This window comes from Chelon labrosus, assembly GCF_963514085.1.
Source record: "Chelon labrosus genome assembly, chromosome: 19".
Taxonomy (NCBI): domain Eukaryota; kingdom Metazoa; phylum Chordata; class Actinopteri; order Mugiliformes; family Mugilidae; genus Chelon; species Chelon labrosus.
Window position 1 is genome coordinate 9,177,878 of NC_140352.1, and position 15,639 is coordinate 9,193,516.

Below are 15,639 nucleotides of genomic sequence, written 5' to 3' on the forward strand. Positions count from 1 at the left end.
CGTTTCCGTTGCCTGAGGACAAAGACTGAGAGGCTGAAGAAGAGTTTTTATCCCCATGCCATCCGCCTGCTCAACTCTGAGCCTTAACTGGACTTAAAATATCACTGCACTTTATTCATGTAGCTGCTAAATATTTAATATTTAATACTGTAAATTATGTACATATACAACTACCCCCCCACCTCCCAAGTTTACCAGTCTATATTTTTATTCAGTCGATATTTTTATTTTTATTCTCATTTTTTTTATTTTTTTTTATTTTTTTTTATATTCTATTTCTCTATCGGTGTACATTACACTTATATCGCTTACCTTGTGTGCAACTACTGTTTACTGTAGTAACTACTGTTTACTGTAGTACTTATATATTTTCTTACTACTGGCTGCAGGTACAACAGTACATTTCACTGTGCATTGTACTATGTATAACTGTGCATGTGACAAATAAAACCTATCTATCTATCTATCTATTATTACCCCAACAAAGGTCAAGTGTCTGATCTGTGCTCAAGAGCTGGCCTTTAATAACAACACATCTTCAATGGTGAGGCACCTGCGCTCAAGACACCCCGAGACTACATCCAATCCAGCTGCTCCTGCTGCTCCTGGAGTAACTGGACATGGTGAGCCTATGGCAACTAGCATGTATATGTATTAAAAAGACAGACCAAGATTAACTATAACCTGACAACCTGTGGGAACTTCTGGACTGCCGAATTGGTTGGTTGCATTAGTCTGTATAAAAACCTTCTCTGAGCTTTCTTTCTTCTATGAAAGAAAAGATCCTTTATTGTTAAACAAACACAACAGTGCCTTTCTGTTTTACGACCCTTTGCCCTGTTTCATGTGAATGCTATGTATAATTTTATCCAGCAGATCTCGCCACATTTAATTGTATCAAATGCTTCACTGAACCGTTTCAACACAATTGATTCAGATTGATTCAGTGGTTCAGAAAGTTTCGGTTTCTCCATCACTACACACCGGGCTCCTCACCTGTCTTCTTGAAGCCGTCCGTGTTGTTATTATTATTATTGGTGTGTGTTGCCAACACACACAACTGTTTTGGAGGCACCAGGGAGACCTACACGATATTAGGAAGGTGGTCATAATGTTATGTCTGTCTTGGTGTATTTAAGAAAAGAGGTAAACTGCAACAAATTCTGATGATTGTTGAACCGACAATGTAAAGTCGACCTTGACAAGTTGAGTCTGAGATGTCTGAAAGACACCATTTCCACTAATCTTCACTTATGTTTGCACGATTAACTCTATATATTCTATTTGTCTGCATTTTCTAAATAACTTATACAATTTACAATGGGCTTAGTTTAAAAATATTTTAAGAGCAGACTGCATGTTTGTGTTTAACCCCTTCTCCTGGAAACCTCTTTCCTCCTGATCCTTCCACAAATGATGACGCAGACATGTTACGGTGGTTACGCCCCCTGTGGGAGTGCATTGGTAATAACTTTATTGCAAAAATACAGGTTCCCTCTGTCCCCGAGCAACACCACCCCAGAACTGACACACACAGTCTGCACACACCCACAATCAGCCATCTTTTTTTTAAACCTCCACCCTTCTCTGTTTCTCACCGTCGAGTCATTCGCAAACACACACTTTCATCCAGTGGTCTACATTCATTCGCTCTCTTTCTCCCTCTCCACCACCTCGTTGCTCTCTCTTTTTGTTTTTTTTGCATTCCATTGGTTGAAACATAGCAGTAGATGCAGAACAACATGAGGTCCCCAGCAGCATTAAACATGAGATCTCCTCCTCCTCCTCCTCCTCTTCCTCTCCTCGTGTCTCTGCCAGAGTCCATGAGAGCGCCCCCACGGGTGGGTGGGTGTGTCTGCCTCCTGACTGTCTCTGATACAGGATTGTGAGGGAAGGTTGATTTGCATAGCGGACTCATGCGCTACAATTGGCTACATTCTCCCACATCCAGAACCCAAACAAACAAACAAATAAACAAAAAAAAAACAACAACAACATGAATCTAAATGAAAAATAAAAATGTTAGATACGCTCTCTGAGTTAAGTGCCAACCTTTGGTTTAGTTACAACGATCAATCAGTAAATTCTTGAAGAACTTTACATTGGCCTGTTGTTTTATAAGGACTTTGTTAATTTATATTTAATAGAATATAATAAATGTACTCTACACACGTCAGAATGCTACTCAGTAAAACGAGGGGGTGAATTAAGTCATAATAAGTGTTCATACAACTGAGGGATGGTTGACATCTCTGAAGAAGATAGCTCACTGGCTGAAAATATACCTCTAATACATATATATCATATAAAGCATATTCATATTAGACATGTCACCGTCTCAGGCTGAACATGAGCAATTTTTCTATTCACATCAGAGGTTTCAGTGTGGGAGGGAGAAACAATAACCTGTGAATTCATAAGTGCCACTGAAATTCGACTGAGGCCCTTAAAAATTAAAACAGAACGCCATCGACTTCACTTCATCTCAGTCAAATAGCCTTCGGAAAGTGCACTTCCGCCGAGTAACCTTGCAAAGTGCACTTGAGTCATCTGCTTTCACTGATAAAGACTTAGAGAAGGGTTTCCTAGCCTACATTCTCTCGTTCCGTCTCGACTTCCCTCCGCTGCTGGCCTGTTTTCTGCCGCCACTGCCTCCTGTTTAGAACGAAGAAAGCAAGCGGGAATCAAAGAGCGCAAGAAAGGAGGATAGAAAGAAAAGAACGAGGAAAGACGCAGAGAAAAAAAGCTTTTCTTGTTTAATCTCCCGGTAGAAACGGGAGAGCTGTCATTAGGTCGGCGAGCGGTTTGGGGGGAGAGGGGCGGTAACTCCAGCTAGACACTTGTGAAGTGCACTCCACTCCTATTTGAAATGCAGACATGAGGAAGTACCACGTTTAGTTTATCAATATTCGTTAATTATCATTATCAACATTCCATAAGGTCTTATTAATTAACATACAGGTTTCATACATGAGTTTTTCTGTACATGACTTTAAGTAATTAGAGAGTTCAGTCTCGGCGGATTTACTGTGCGCACACACAGGAAGAAAAACACAACCAAAAACAGGAAGAGAAAAAATATGGCTGTCCATCTGAAACAGTTCAGCTACGTGTGCGTCCACCAGGAAATGCCCGTGAAGAAAGAGGAAGAGGCGTGGCTACTTGGTTAGAGTCTCCCCCTGAGCTGAAGGTCCTGTGGGGTGGAGGACGAGTCTGCTGAGAGCTCCGGTCCCAGTCAGACCCGGCCGGTGAGCGAGAGCAAGCCGGCGACACCAACTAAAGCGGCATGCTCCACCTTTCTGACAAAAACCCAGGGGGAGACGTGAAACTACAGTCCCGGGAAGTAGGGGGGAAAGGTTGAGGTTGTAGTTGGGGGTCAGAGTGACTGCATAGACAGAATAGTAGGTCGAGGGGGAGGAAAGAGGGAGGAAGGCAAGGAAGGGCTAAGCAGGGTGCTGCAGGCGCTGAGGGAGGCGCTACGTCAGTGCAGATGTGCATGTGTGCGTGCATGTGTTTGCGTGTGCATGTCGTTTTGCGGGAGAAGGAGGAGGAACTGGATGTTAGCTGAGCTGATCCTCCTGAGCCAAATCCGGGTTTGTCGAGGAACCCGGCGCTGCCGCCCCACGTGGAGGTGGGCAGGGTGAAGCGCTAGTGAAGCAGAGCGGGACTCTGATCAGAAGGCAGCTTGACTCCAGTCAGACACAGCCAGAAACTCCCTGCACTGCCCGACAGCTCCTGGACAAGAAGAGAGAGGACAGGATGAGACGATTTTATTAGAGACCAGTTCATTCCTTAGATATCAGTTTCAGCTGTCCACACGTGTTCGGAGATTTGTTTTTAAAACTGAGATTCAGAGAAAGTGTGCTGCTCTGATGGATTAAAGCCTGCAAACTGATAGAAGCATAACACAGTATTTCATGGAAGCTTTTTAATGACTCAAACCCTGCACTTCCCTTACCATCTGATGGCTGATAAGATGAACTATAAACCCTTCTCATGCAAGCTTTTACTCATGCACAAATTCAGCAATTAAATTATCTCCATGCCTCACGCACCAATGTATTGGTCATGTCTGCCTTTATATCTTTTTGGAGCCTTTATGTTTGCTCAAAAAGCAGAGTGGCCTGATAAGAAGGAAGTTTCAACTGATTGTAAAGGGGTGGTGTAAACCTTTGACAGGCCACTCAAGAGGAAAATGTTAGCTCCTAATAACCGAGTAAACACTTGATGTGATCGTTTCTCTCTGGTTGGATTAAATATGAGATATATGTTTTTTGGGGGGGGTGTCATGGCAACTGCAAGTCAGTTGCTAGTCTAGTGCAGATGAGAGTTGGTCAAATACCAAGTTGTGACACAATATTTAGTTTCTAGAAACCTTTATTGCTTGCAAGCAAGAGCCACTCATCAGCGACGGATGATGACTGAAGAGAGGCAGTCTCTCCTCAGCTTTTATACTTTCCTAAACAATGTTCTTATCTGTAGTCACATCATAAGATCACATATGACTGGACACAACTCATTGTACTAACATCTCAACATACATCTCATGACACACATACCCCTTCTCCTTCACTTTGACCACCATTGTGTGACATACAGTGACAAATTACCAGAACACAGGGACATAGAGGAGATACCTCAAAGACCCCCTCAGGCTGAACTCCTTCATGTGAGTTTCCTTAGTCACAACATATTACACAATGGAGCCCACAACAACATATCCAATCTTTCTTGCAACCACATGCTTATCATCAGGTAGATCTTCTGACCATACCACAAGCTTCCACCCTACATACAATCCCATGTCGCATCCACCAATGTTAATTTCATATACAATATTACAATATCAAGCGACATTTAAGAATTTCCCTCACAGGGGGGTAAACATCGGGGGATATGATGAGTTTTCAGGGCTGACATGCAGGAAGAAAAACAGAACTGATCTTTTTGTTGGAGACCATAACAGAGAACAGGAGTGAACACTTTGATAACTGAAAGGCTCAAAACTTGTTTTAAAATATTAACGAAGACTGAATTGATGTGGATCCGTCTTGGTCACCAAAAAATTGTTTTTCTGTTATATTTCCAGCAGAATTTGATGCTCCACAGAGGGCAGGGTAAACAGTTAAATTTGGATCTCAGTTTGGAGAAATATCATCCATGTAAACGTAGCCATGGTTTCCTTGCTTATTAAGTGCAAACTCTCCAACAATCACATAACCTGTTATCCTATTAGGAGTCAGAGTCAGAGGTAGAATTATAACTAAAATAAGATATTTAATAGTTTCTCTGCTAGAGAGAAAATTGGTACATGAACTGTACAACATCTTGTAAAAACACTTTGGATCGATGTGCATTAGCCTCAGCTCTGACAGCGAGGTGTGATTTTTTTCTCCTGGAAGCTGAATGACTGTAAAAACCTGAACTAACACCTCTGCTTGTCAGACTGTTTGCAACATTTCTTTAAATGGGAGGCTTAAAAATGAAAAGTAAAACCAGGCAAAGTGTTCAAATGTTCTGTGTGTCATTCAGGGACAAGTTGTTGGTAATAAGCTGCTTTTTCTTCTGATCTGGACTCTTTTTCTAAACCATCGTTAACACTGCATGTGTAATACACATTCTTGGTCAAAGAAGGGAATGTATTGTGAAATTTCACCTTACTTATTAAAGATCTGTGAGCGATCTCAGGATAATTTGTAAACTGGGGATTTGTCTGCTTTTGTGCCAGATAAGTGTTGTTTCCCAGAAGTTGATATGTTCAATATGAGAGAAAAGGACTGATTTAAAAACACATTTATCTGGCACACAAAGTAGAACAACGGAAAGTCCGGTAAGAACACAGCTGATGCAGAAAACGGTGCAACGTCATACTCAGCACAGCGCAGTGTTTACCTGTGAAGCGGTGGAGGGAGGTGGTGGTGATGAGAAGGTGTTGGTGATGAGGAGGATGGAGGAGATGATAGTGGTAGAATAGCAACAGGGACTCAGAAGAGAGGAAGTAAGCAAGGAGAGGCACTGACATCAGCCTGCTTCACCTTTGAGAGAGACAGAGGAAGAGAAGCAGAGAGCAGGTAGGACAGGCCAGAGATAGAAAAGCAAGACAAGAGGAAGAAACGAGACAAACAGCAGGGGGGAGAAGAGCACAGGGAAAAGCAATGTGACCGCGGGATATCAGGCAGATGCAGTTCAACAGCACAGCCACAGGGGGGCAGCAGAGCACAGGAAGTGGCACTCACGAAGCTGCGGGTTGCAGTCAGGCGGCTGCGGCGAGAGGTCACCATTGTGCCGCTCAGGCTGCGTCCAATTCGCCTCAGGTTCTCCCCATCATCAGGCTCCGCCCCATAACGCGGATCCCGCAACATCATTGGCTGCAGAGGCAGAAAATGTCTGTCAGACGCTGGAAAATTAACACGTCCTGTGAAGCTGTGAGACTATGTATGGATTGCCTTGTTGAGGTAGGTGGGGGTGCTGGTGCAGTCCGCCCCGTATACACTCCTCTCCATGTCTGCGTTGGGGGTCTTGGAGCGAGCCTGCCCTCCCACCCTGGATATGAGCCTCTCTGACGGGCTGCAGCCTGAAAACACACGCATGGTCAAAATATGAACAACTACGAAACATGTCAATCCATTCATTGTGCACTATTAAGTAGAATTAAAGATAAAACATCTTGTTCAACGTGATTTGACAGCATCATTTATACACTTGGTACAAATTCAGTTCCAGTCCATCACTGACGCAATTTATCACACTTTACTGTGTTAAAACACAAGATGCCATTTTTTACGGCAGCACTGTTTCAGCAAATTACAAAGTCTGTGTGTCTTGTGCAACAAATTATCTGTGATTTATCTTTAGGACTTGCGACTAAAATTCAACATAAAGTTCTGTGAGTTCAGGGAAAGGGGTGCTCAGCAAAAAAAAAGTGACATCTGCTGCAATGACCTGTCTGCAAAAGTACTCTGTGAGCTGTGTCCTTAATTAAATGCTAACCAAACACTGTACAGTACTGTACACTGTATGTGTACAACTGTAACTGGTATTCCTGTACTGTCCCTTCCAATTAAAACTCAATAAAAATAAAGCCAAATATTTGCTTTCAAGACTAAAATAGCTTCCATCTACAGCACCCTCTCAAATAAAGGTTTTAGTAAACAGAATACTGACAACTTTGAAGAATAATTTTGTCACTTTCACTGTGTTAAAGTGACACAAATGTGACTTTGTCCATTGAACACCCTGCTTCACGTGGATGCTGTAAATTTAATTTCTGCACTTTGCCATACAGGACTGCAACTAGTGATTATTTGTCATTTTTTTGAGAAAGAAAATACACACCGGTTATAAATCAATTATTTTATTTAAAAACAGTCTAAACGGCAAAGAAATTCTTCATCTAAGTTAAGCTTTCTTTTCTGAGAGTGAGAAAAAAGAGGCTTTAGCTTTAGGTTAGAGGAAAGAGATAAGGAAAGCATTAGGTCCATGGACGTCCTCACAACGATAGCCATACAAATATGTGTGTCAGTGTGTGTGTTCTTGTTTTTCATAAGTTGTGGGGTCTAAACTCTTGTGGATTAGTTACGTTGTGGGGACATGTTGTCCTTATTGTCCGTTTTTCTGTGCCCCACATTTTTTTGAGGATTAAAACCTGTTAAGACTTAGTGTTAGGGTAAATGTTTCAATAAGGGAATGGTTAGGGTAGGGGTTAGGCATTTAGTTGAGATAGTTCGGGTAAGGGGCTAGGGAATGCATTATGTCAGTTTTGTTTACGTGTGTGTTTGTGTACCTGTTTTTCCAGCCTGCAGACTGGCCTGGTAAAGGGAGTCGAGCTCAGAAAGCTCAGCCTCTTCCCGTTCACCGCCGGGATCACCATGTCGCCCTGGAGCATGCTGGGAGCCGTAGTGCCCAGGAGAGGACTGGCAACTGTAGCTGTAGTTCTGGCTGGACATCTGCGGCCTGATGGGAATGCATCGGTCAGGGGGCGTGTCATACGGCGTCACCACGGCGTCGGGGCGGTCCAAACTCCAGGATGACCAATGGCGTGTGCTGCCGTCCGAGGCGGCTCCGTGATTCGGCCAATGCTGAGCGGCGCCGGTGGGGGAATGGGGCCTTGGTGGTTGCCAGAGCGGCGTGACAGGTTTTCTTTGCCCTGAAGCTTCCAGAGGGAAGGACGGGGGAGGGGTAGTGGGCAGAGGGGGAGGGTATGTGTGCGTGGGTTCAAGGTGTGTGGCGTGTGAGGTGTGTGTGGTATGAGTATCCCAGAGACGGAGAGGAAGCGAGGGTAGAGAGATGGCTAAGTGCTTCCCCAGAGGTCTGACACTAACCCCCCCTGCCTGCAGCAACTCACACAGCCTCACCCCCGTCCCTTCCCTCCCATCCTCGCCTTCCTCCCCTCTCCTCCCCACGTATCCGCCCTCCTCCTCCCCTTGGCTAGAAGGGGCATAGGGGTGAGGGATGCTGAGGGTGAGCGGGGGTCGATAGGGTGGAGGGGGCGGGTCCTGGCCCAGAGCAGCGTCCTGTTTGGGCGTCGCCTGGTCCTCTTCCTCCTCTTGATTGGGCGTCAGCAATACTTGGACCGGGCCAGGCTGTTCACTGGAGGACACAAGAGAGGGAGGGTGTCAGTCAGCCAGCAGCCAGGAAAAAAAAACAAAAACAAACAACAACAGAGTTGCTCTGACGTCAGGTGAGTTACTGCATAGAGGGAAGGTCACAACCAGGAGAAACAAGCAGATGCACACAAGCTCACTTACGTTCAAACACACAATGATGCAGCCTTGTGCAAGCATCGCTCTGAGGATGTGATTTCACTGCCATGCTGCTTATGAGTCAGGCACAAGCTCAGCTGCACTGGCTGACTGATCACACACTGTCTGCTCTGAACATTTCTCAAACAGCCCAAGATTTCGACTTTAATCAGACTTTCAAAGCAGCAGTCCACCCTCCGCTGCACCCAGCACTGCTGCAGTATATCAACTCGGAAAATAAATGTGGCTTCACCGATATGGACTAATTCAGCCTCGCCGGGCCACTATATCACTTTATTGATTTACATACATTGATATGTGGAGGATATGATATATGTTGAACATTAGTGGATCCTCTCTGCAGAGATGTGCTCTGTCAGAGTAGCAGTGAGTGTGTTGGTATGTGTGAACAGCAAGTCTGTAAATTTGTGTCTATTTTTGTGCAATAGACAAGAGTGTGTGTGTATGTGTGTGTCAGCCCCCATCCCCCACATTAACTGTCCCGTCTCTTTTCGGCTTTAGTAATTACCCAGCAGGCTTTGCAGCAGCAAGCTATAAATCAGAGGCTTATGTTGATCAATAGAGGAGAGGAGGAAGGTAATAAAAGAGGCTGAGCGCTGGGCTTTACCTCTACTTCCTCTTTCCCTACAGCCCCGCCGTTAATAGTTAGGATTTTATTATATTTCTTTTTGAATTTTACACCAGTTTAATGAAACGTAGCTTAAAATCAATATTAACACGACTAAGTTAGCACATCTAATCATCGTCTACCTCTGCCTTTGTAATTAAGTTCAGATGGTTCATAGAGCAGCAGCGAGACTCCTTAAGCTCTAACATAAGAATTTTTTTGGAGCAGATTTTAAAGTCCAGCTGTAAGGCATGTATCAGATTAGCACCTGATTATGTTTCTAATTTTTCTAACTCCTAATGAAGCAGAGTTTATCCTACTTAGAGGTGTTTTGGTTTGAAGTTATCAGCTCACAGCTAAAAACCAGAGAGGACTCAACTTTCACAATCAGGGCCACTCAAGTCTGGAATTTAAAACTGGATTTTATTTATTTTTATCTGACTTTATTTTATTTTATTCCTATTTTATGTCACTTTTACTGCAAAGGTGTAAGAACCAAACTATATGTTACTATATCAGAGTAAATGAAGGTGGAAAACATACCAAGACTGATGCTAGTAAAGTGAAGTTTTCTAGAGGTTTTAGCAGAGGCCTGTTTAGGTAAAATCTCCAAATTGGTTATTTTGGCACAATTAGGAACCATCTGTATGCACAGCTGTCCCAAGTACTGGACTATTTAGGTTATTGTCATCAAAGCAAAGAAATGCAGCAAATGCTCAACATTAAGAAGCTGGCTTTTGACACAATTTTAAAAGGATTTGCTAAATCCGAGTAGTTTTCATCTGTAAAATGTTTTGTTATCTTGTGTTTTATCTGTCTAAATGTTCACTTCCTTTTTCAGTGACTGTTATATTGAATAATATTACACAAATACTAAAGTGCATTATGTCATATTCTAGATGCATCGTCTCACTCTTTTTAAATATTAAATTTGACGTGTTTTTTCCCGTTGCTTTAAACTCACTTTCCCCCTCTTCACACAACAGAACTAACACATCAGACAGAAAACAGACTGACTTACTGCAGCACGCAAACACAGCGGCGAGGAGCGAGAGAACAAACCACAGAGCAGCATCTGTGACTGCGTTTCGGGACAGAAAGATGGAGACGGTCTGCAGCTTTTCACGGCGCAAACGACGGACAGATCAGCAGCACACAAAGAGCACAGGGAAGCCGCGGCGGCACACAGCTACAAAGAGCAGCACAACAACAATGAAGGGAAGCAGTGAAGCACGGAAAAGCAGAGAGCAGCTCTATCTCTCTCTCTTTTTACTCTCGATGGTGACGGAGAGCCCAGCAAAGCAGGTTTTTACTGCACTGCAACAGACACACAAACACAAAGGGGATTAGAAGTTACTGTACAAAGTCAAGGGTGTGTGCTTGAGAGCGCGCGCACACACACACACACTCAAATACGCATACACACATACAGCAGGATGTAAGAGTGCAGTGCTCGGGTGGGATACAAATACAGGGGTTCTGGGATTTTGGCCAGCCAGAGCCAGAAGACACACACATGAGGGTGTTTAGGCGATTTAAGACAGCTAGCACCCAGAGGACACACACACAGGTGTCCTGAGGTGAGTTTGAGAACAGCTCGAGCTGAGGACACACACGAAGTGAGGGAGGCGGGGGGGGGAGGGAGGTCTGAGGTGATTCTGAGACAGGCACCGCTGTGGACACATAACAGTGATGGTACCTGCGAGGACCCTGTGGCCGGGCGCTTCCTGTCTCCCGGTCCATTTCCTGTTCCTGCCTGCGTTTGATTGGGCCCCCAGTGCTCCTCATGCACGCAGCTACAGCCAATCCGCTATGAGCGTTAGCCTCATGCAGGGGTCTGAGCACAGCTGAAGATGTTAACAACAGAGCGGGAGATAAAAAGGAGAAAAGACAGAGTGGCAGTGAGAGAAAAGGTGAGGGAAGGGAACGGGAAAGAATAAGAGATTAAGACAGAGACAAAATGTATGGATGAAAAAACAAGTGAGACATAAGGAGACAGAGAAAAGAGAAGCAGAGCAGATAGGAGTGGTTATGAGGGGGCCAGCATGCATTACGCTCCTCTACTGTAAGTCAGTGAGTGTCTATTTTATACATGTATAGAGTTGCAAAGTGGGACAATTTGTTTTTATTCTACACCGGTGGGGGAATGGGGCCTTGGTGGTTGCAATACCTGAGCTGACTAAAGGATTGGTTAAATAACGAGGGACAAAACATCAAGAAGCACAAAAGGAAGTTAACTACAAAGACGCATTTTGGGGGAAAACATTCAGACACTGAGCTTTGCAGAAACCTGCTGAGACACTCATCTGTTTCGATCAGTTGTTCAGATTCTGGTTCGTTTTAGATTAATTTACAGTTGCAGATTTGCTGCAGCTTTCATTTGAACCCCTTATGCCCTTTTAATACACAGCTACTACAGCTGTGGCTCATGTACAACAGAGCATTTAGTGCCTTATGCTGCCACGCTAAACTACAGAGCCACTGAAAGAACAAGTAGCACGTTAATTCTCTCACAAATGAAACGTTAAAGTGATAAGCAAAAGACCTTTGCAAGGTTTTAGGAATGCTGTATAGGAGATGACTATCTTTATATTTCTTTCTTATCTTTATATGCTTTCCAATGAATGAACAGTCCATGACTTCGCCAATACGAATTTGTGAAAGGTGGTTTTGAAGCTTTAACTTGAGGACCTGGTTGTCGCCATCTTGGAATCTTGGCAGACTTCTTCTAACTCCTAAATAATTCTAAAATATTCAAAGAGGTGAAGTGAAGGCAGGCAAGTGACACCTGGCCCCATTGCTTGCAACCTGGAGGGCTGGTCGCAAGTGGTCACATCCCTAATTATTCATAACTATAAGCTTTTGATATCATTTAAACAGATACAGTTTTCATAAGTGGGGAAATAAGTTTTGTACCAACGTGTTTATTTCAGCTGCAAAGTTGGTCATTTTAAAATTGTGGTCTATACGTATCTTGCTTTTGAAGCCAGCCTCGAGTGGCCATTCAAGGAACTGTAGTTTTTGTAGAGATACACTTTCAGACCCCCGCGTCTGTTCTCACTCTGCAACTCTATTGCAAATGCATCAACATGTAATATTGTACTACAGTTAGTAAGTCACAAAGTTGATATCAGATAAGTGAGGAGCAAAGTTGAGGCTACGTTCATGAAGCCACAGACACCAAACAGGGTAAAACGTCAAAATATTTTTTTTAGTGCATAGCTTGTGAATGCACCCTGAATGGTGTTAGTTGGTTATTAAAACAAAGAAAAGATGCATAAGAGGACAACAAAAGAGCAGCCATCAGCCATGTTGTCTTGAGTTTATAGAGTTTTGATTGATAGAGGCAGAATAAAGGAAGGCTGACGGCAGCTCTGTTGTTGCAGTTGGCTGTAATGTCCTCTAAAACACTGAGGCAGATTGTCTGGAGTCCGCCTGAATCCATCGATATGGATGTGGGAACCAAAATTCTGTTGCATAATCGCACTGATAGTGGGGCCATCTGTTCGTTCACAAGTCGTCCTTTCACTTCATCAAGGTTGAGTGTACTCACAGGAGTGTGTGTGTGTCAGGTACATGAACACTGAACACACTGAAGCACACACACAGTAGGACAGACAGGTCACGACATAATAATCCCTGATATAGATTTAGTTAGCGCTGAGCTGGAGCGGGAAAACCTGCACACCTGCAGTTTATGCAAAACACTCTCCACATGCATACACATCTGAACACACAGAAAATATAGAATTTGTGGACTGAATTTGCATGAAAACACTCACACATACAGGAACATGAACACATATCTTGAAACACACTAGAGCTCTGTTAGTCCAAAGTCTTTAAGGCTACGTCCAAGTCAAAAAACAAGTCTGCAAAGTGCAAGCCTTCCACCTGAACGCTAAAAATCTAAATGACACTAGAACATTATTATTATACACTACTACAAGTCATAAGTAGATGAGTTGCCTCATTAATAAAATGGTAAATACTGTCTTCGGAAATAGTTTGGTCTCTACGATCTCTGTTTTGTTCTCTATGGCGACACCTGTGGCAGTAAGTGGTCACTGCACGTGAGTTTTTGATCTCCAAGAGATCCAAACAATGTCGCCTTTGTTAGCTTTATCTCCTGCTGCACAATGGATCACAAATTATTAAAGCTTGACTTATACTCCTGCAACGGATCCCCAGAACCTGGGTTGTAGCTTACGCAAGTGGCCTGCGCCATTTGAGAATCATCCTGCAATCTCGCCGCTAAAACGCTAGTAGGTGGCGGGATTTCTGTGGTGAGTTTCTTTGTGTACTTCAAACTTTAATGGTGACATGTTGGAGTTTTACTGAAATCACGTCACTTGTTCTCGACACATCAACCGGGAAGAACTTTTTTCTCGTGTTGTGTCCGGCAACTATTCTGTGATTAGTCAGAAACTGGAGTGGGTGTGGTTAATGCGGAATGCTCGCATCTGCATCTGTTAGCTCCCAGATGCTAATATTCGCAGTATGGCCGCTAATCTCTCCTGGGTAGAGATCGGCATACTGTGTCGGGGTTGAATGTACGGCGTGACGTATGCTGCAGTGGGCGGGCCCTATGGGAGGACTTCCCTGGAGTTCAGCACTTGGGTTTCTTGTGGAGTATAAAGTACCTGACCAGAACAACCTTTTTTCTTGTTCTTGCAGTCCTAGGAGCGAGAACAAATTTCTTGTTTCTTGCTGAGTATGTAACAAGCTTTAGTACTACAGGATAAGTCAAAGGATCACCAACGTCAGTCAGATTCATCTTCTGAAATTAAAGAAGACCTGTATGAAATTTCAGGACATTCAATCCAATTATAGTTAAAATATGTTAGTTTAAAACCAAAGTGTTAACTATTGAGCCACGCTGCTAAAAAAAAAAAAAAATGTGCGAAACTGAATTATTTTCAGTCCCTAATATGACTCAAGCTCACAAAAACATTGGATTCTACACTTCTCACGCTGTCCTCCCTTCCTGCTGTCCTCAAAGTAAAGTCCATAATCCCAGTTTGTTATAAAAACTTGAGACCAAACAGAGACCAAAGTGAGAGGATGTCAGCTGAGTAATTACCTCAGAATGGACACAGCTCCTCCAGAGCCACAGAAGAAACGACACCGTAATCCTCAATGGCTTCATATCAGTTGACTTAAGTTAGTAGAGCGCCCCCAATCCCCAAGAGTAGGACTTGAGACCAATCTCACACTGTACATACATGATTATTTACTACATATGTATGTTAAGTATAAATGTATAAATGTAGATGAAGATAAACATGATCACAGATGGTCAAATACATTGAAAAAAAAAAAAAAGCAACACACTCACACACATATTTTAGAGCTTGAACCTGGACTCAGTTTGTGATTTTAAATTGGAATCACCCCGCATGAGCTTTCCCACTCTCTTGCTGGGCGGTAAACGTCCCACAGGAGTTTCCACGTTAGTAAGAACTGACGGGGATCTGCTACACTGAACACAGCTGGAACTGTTACACACACACACACACACACACATTTATTCTGATGTGCAATACACTGCACTAACTCACGAACAAAAAACAGCAAAGGACATATGGAGAGACAGAGCAACAGATGGGAACTGGGACAAAGACGAGGTCAGACAGAAGCACGGACGCACAAGTCAGTGTGACTTCTAGACAGGACAACAGGTGATAACACGACCTTAAAGCTGCACCGTGCAAGATTTTAACATAAATCTACAATTTTATTTTTGGTGAAAACTGTCCGATAAGTGAGCGATGCTTCTGTTCTGTTTGTGTTTTTGAATACAAAGTTGGTGCAGCTTTAAACGCAGTTGTCTTTTGACCTTAAAGGGTCAAATTTACACATATAATATGTTTTCTCACGGTCTAGGTATGCAAAACAGTTGTCATTGAAAATCCATTTACCTCCATCGTTTTAGCATGGAGACAAATAACACAGTAAGTGAGAAAATTTTGTTATTTTGCTCTTTCACTTGATGCTCAGATCTAAAAACATCTAACTACCACACAATCTCCTTCCCTCTTCTACCCCGTGTGTTTCTCTTCACCCCTACTGCATCCATACCCTGGTGTTGGAGCTGGTCCAGGTCCATGAATTTGCTGGGTCTGGGGTTGAATCCCATGGCCGCCTCCCGCTCCGCCTCCCTCCGCTTCTGCTGCTCCTGCTGGCGGGCTCTCCTCGCCACCTCCTCCTGCAGCTCGTCCAGCTCACTGCGCCCTGAGGCTGAAGACACAAACGTGCACATGATCGATC

The 15,639-nt window shown here is 43.6% G+C and overlaps 1 protein-coding gene across 1 annotated transcript in view; it reads right to left on the reverse strand.

The window, feature by feature from the left end:
• Window positions 1-3,648: 3,648 nt before the first annotated feature.
• The window catches only part of usp54b (ubiquitin specific peptidase 54b), a gene marked incomplete at its 3' end in the record, with an annotated part of 41,559 nt that continues 29,568 nt past the window's right edge, over window positions 3,649-15,639 (reverse strand). The window contains exons 15-20 of the mRNA XM_084567292.1: window positions 15,451-15,609; window positions 11,069-11,216; window positions 7,784-8,589; window positions 6,447-6,574; window positions 6,237-6,368; window positions 3,649-3,735 (exon numbers count right to left, since the gene is read on the reverse strand). Of these exons, the coding sequence (XP_084423418.1) occupies window positions 3,649-3,735; window positions 6,237-6,368; window positions 6,447-6,574; window positions 7,784-8,589; window positions 11,069-11,216; window positions 15,451-15,609 (1,460 nt within the window). The remainder of the gene's footprint in view (window positions 3,736-6,236; window positions 6,369-6,446; window positions 6,575-7,783; window positions 8,590-11,068; window positions 11,217-15,450; window positions 15,610-15,639) is intronic.